Raw genomic sequence first — 3,923 nt, forward strand, 5'->3', positions numbered from 1 at the left:
ACAAAAAGTATTTAAGTATGAAAGTAAAAAAAATTGCTTAAAATATAGCTTTTTAATAAAATTCAACAAACTTTAAACAGACCTTTCACATAGTCTCATTAAGCTTTTTCCAGAAGGCACATGTATAGACATTTCAAAGGAGCGGTTAATTATAACTTACCAAATGTTTACAATGTTTATAAAACTCTGTCTTTGGAAAAGCAAACAATGACTAATATACAAACATAAATGGCACCTTGGAAATTTTACAGAGAACAGTAAATGAAATTTTTATGTATATTAACCAGACCTTAGTGGCTTGCCTCCGCTGGGGAATAAACTATTACCGGATGCAAGGTAGTTTTAAGACCACTCTGCACAAACTATTTAAATGTACTTTTTTGTTAAAACAAGCCTGAAAATTCCAGGGTAAACACAAACAGTTCACCCAACCGATTCTTAAAACTGTTTCTAGTAAAAATTATTTAATCCCCCAAAGCAAAAGATAAGGAAAATACTAATATTTGCAAAAGCCAATGAAAATACTTGTTACTGGGTATTTCATGAGTGGAGAGGTATAGTTTTCCAAGCAAAATTCACAGAGGAATAAAAGTTGGCTTTTAAAGCATCCAGTGGTTCCTGATTTTAATTTACTCTAGACAGGATGAGAAGCATTTAATCACAGCATCCCTTTAAAAAGAAAAAAAAGAGTCAGTTAAGATACTTGTTATTTTATATACGTATCAGCCATTACCCATTTAACATTAAAAATATCACACAAACTAAAGGCAAAACACAGTAGTTTACCAAATGCAGGGTCTTAGCAGCCATCCTTACATTGAGCACACCCTATAGCACCAGCTAGAGCCAAGGCTCCAGCCCAATCTGAAGCTCAGGTCTGGCCACACTGTCTAAGTCTTCCACACTGTTCACATGCAAACACATCCTACAATGCAGGCACAGCGTTAGAAAATGCGCTGCAGCACACCTGGTGGTGTCCAAGCCTTATTTCACAAAGGCTGACCACCAGCACAGGCAGGGCTGAGGAGCATGCCAAATCCAGACCATTGGCAAACCAGAGGTCCTTTGAGTCCCAGCCACGCTGGAGATAGACCATGATATTGCAGAGACAAAAAAAACCCAGACGGAAGGGTTTGAAATGAGAGTACTAACAGTGCAGGATGAAGAGCTAGCTCAGCCTAAAGGTTTGAAAGATCTGAAGGGGGTCTATTTCTTTAACCAACAATAAATAAATCGTTTTCTGACTATGCCGCTTAGATCACTCACTTTAGTCTCCTTTATTTTTTGTTTTCTCAGAAATGTTTAAGGATTGGAATTTGTATTCTGTTGTTAGGCAGTTTGAAAAATGAAAAATACTATCATGACTCCTTTTATTGGTTTGGGTGTGTTTTTCTTCCCCCTTGTGCCAGCAGGAGAGTCATGATGAATTGAAAAAAGAAAAAAAACCAAACCACGAACAAGTAAGAGTAAACCATTAACAGAGTTAAATCAAGTAATGACAATTTCATTGAAATCAAGATAAATGTATACTTTAAACAAACTACATAATACTGTTCTCTGGCATTTAACACAGTTTAGATTACTATTTCCATGAGAAAGGCAGCCTACAGAAGAAATTTGTGACAGCATTGCACATAAGCTAGTAACGCAGTAATCCCTGAAGAAATTGCTGTACTACTAAAAGCAGCCTGTGTAAAACTCGGTTCTTTGGCTCATAAAACATAATAGACAAAAAACCGCAAAGAAATTAACTGATGAATATAACCTAGTTTTTCTGTCCAGAATTTACAGTACTGTTGGTAGGGAAGTAAAGACCAGTGATTCGTAATTCAATTTGTTTTCTGTGCAGAGAACAACATTAAAAAATTTAAAAAAGAATGACCCTACTGAAACTGTGACATGGCCACAGGTACTATATTCAGAATACTACTTTTAACTTGAGTTATCTTGAGGTGTCAGAAATAGTAAGATGACAATTTGAAGCCTGAGTTCAGTTAAAGTATTTAATCAATTGTAATTGCTAACTGCTATCTTTAAAAAAAAAAAAATATATATATGCACACACACACACATATATATATGTGCACACACAGCTTAATCTTCCCTAGATCAAATCTGAAGCCTAAAAGAAAAAATCCACAGTACGGAATTCTGAAAGTTACAGAAACGCTACAGGAAGATATCCGAAGAAAGGGACAGACAATACTTTGCAGACCTTTTTCCTCCTCTTCTACTACAGAAAACCTCATTAAGTAATATACAGATGTGGAAGCACTTCATTAAAAAAACCCAAAAGCCCACGTACTGCTGAAAGACCAAACTACATTTTATGTGAAACATTACAGAAAAAACAGATTCTTCCGTTTGTTTACTTGCCCATTGTTTCACTCTGTGTTGAGCCAGCTTTCATTCACTTTTTGTACACACAAGAGTGGAAAGAGAGAAGAGATGCTTGCCAAAATGAAAATTAACACAAAACATTGCCTTTGCTTCTCCTAAAATTGAGGGAGGAATTCAGAAGCAGACTTAGTAGGTGAACTAAGCTTTTAACTAAGACCTCAGATCCACAAGTTCTCTTTAATTTTTGTAGTGGAAAGTCACTATTGCGTCAATGTATTTTTACATCACTGGAGAATGTTAACAATACTTCAATTTATTTTCGGCAATAAAGCTAGAATGAAGTTTAACAAAGCGATTACTATGCACTTGTACTTAAAGCTTATATTAAGCATTGAGTTCAGCTATACCATTTTCTAAAAATTAAAAGGGAGGAGGTTATGATTTTTCACATACTGCATTTAATGACTTTTCCCCCTCCCTAGCATAAAGATAACTGACTTTTGTTAAGGTGGAAGTTGTTATGCAGACTCACCTTGCAAAAGGAATATATGACAGACTATACCTGAAAAAGAGAGGAAAAAAGTGTGTTTGACAGAGTATTCATATCTTTCCAAGAACCCAGTTATTTCACTTTAGTCCAATATTACTAAAAGCAACCTGTTGTAACAGAACTTTAAACAACCGACCTACTCAATTTAATGATTACCTGAGGAAAAAAAATGACATGTTTGGACAAGAACTAGATGAAGTCAAAGACTTCCTGGTTTATTTTTTCCTTGGATTTTCTGACTGGTTGGTTGTTTTTGTTTAATATATATAGTTTTTAACTTCTATCGCATGTAAACTTAAAAAAAGCAGATTTGCTACCACGAGATTCAAAAGGAAGGAGATTTCTGGGAAAACTGTATTCTTGAGGATGACAGAGACTTATTCCAGTTTACATGCTGTAGTATGAAAAACGCGCCATAACCGTGACCCTTGAACAGCTGATAATTTTATTATCCTCTGAAACTTGCTTCTCTAAAGATTCCAGGCTATGTTTTATTCTCATGCCCAGCCTGATCAAGCTCTAGGACACTTAACAGATGTAGAGCTGTCTCTTGTAAATATGTAGGACATAGTTTGAGTTAGCAATGTTCCCTCTACCGAGTACCAAGCATGTACGTGGGCCCAGCATGATGCCCAACAGCCGTGTCCTGAACAAATGGTTATTTGTCCTCAGATCCCAGTTCAGCACAGACACTGTGTATTCAGGGCAAGTTCAAACAAGAACTGTGGTCAACTTGTGTCCCGGTTTGGGCTAAACTTCCTGGTTTGAGCCGAAACTTCCTTGTTTTGAGTTCCGGTCCAATATAATTATTACATGCAAGTGTGATGACCCCACATTTAACTGGTTAAAAGAGGGTCAGGTGCACTGTTACGTGTTAGGGTTATAAAGCAGCACGCAGGGAGGAACCTCCCTCTCTCGACTTCCGCCCCTGCAGCAGGGAGCAGCTCCTCCGGATTGTCGGCTGCCAGAACCAGGCCTGCTAGGCCCGAGCAGGCTGCACCTGGACTGCCCGCCGGCCGGGTGCGCCGCAAGC

At 37.5% G+C, this 3,923-nt stretch overlaps 1 protein-coding gene across 1 annotated transcript in view; it reads right to left on the reverse strand.

Annotated features, from left to right (window-relative positions):
• Nucleotides 1-509: 509 nt before the first annotated feature.
• Nucleotides 510-3,923, reverse strand: part of LOC104493847 (vesicle transport protein SFT2B-like) — a 13,123-nt gene continuing 9,709 nt past the window's right edge. Inside the window, exons 6-7 of the mRNA XM_010136606.1 lie at nt 2,873-2,902; nt 510-669 (exon numbers count right to left, since the gene is read on the reverse strand). Of these exons, the coding sequence (XP_010134908.1) occupies nt 630-669; nt 2,873-2,902 (70 nt within the window). The 3' untranslated portion in view covers nt 510-629. The remainder of the gene's footprint in view (nt 670-2,872; nt 2,903-3,923) is intronic.

Source organism: Buceros rhinoceros, unplaced genomic scaffold, assembly GCF_000710305.1.
Source record: "Buceros rhinoceros silvestris isolate BGI_N320 unplaced genomic scaffold, ASM71030v1 scaffold47155, whole genome shotgun sequence".
Lineage (NCBI taxonomy): Eukaryota > Metazoa > Chordata > Aves > Bucerotiformes > Bucerotidae > Buceros > Buceros rhinoceros.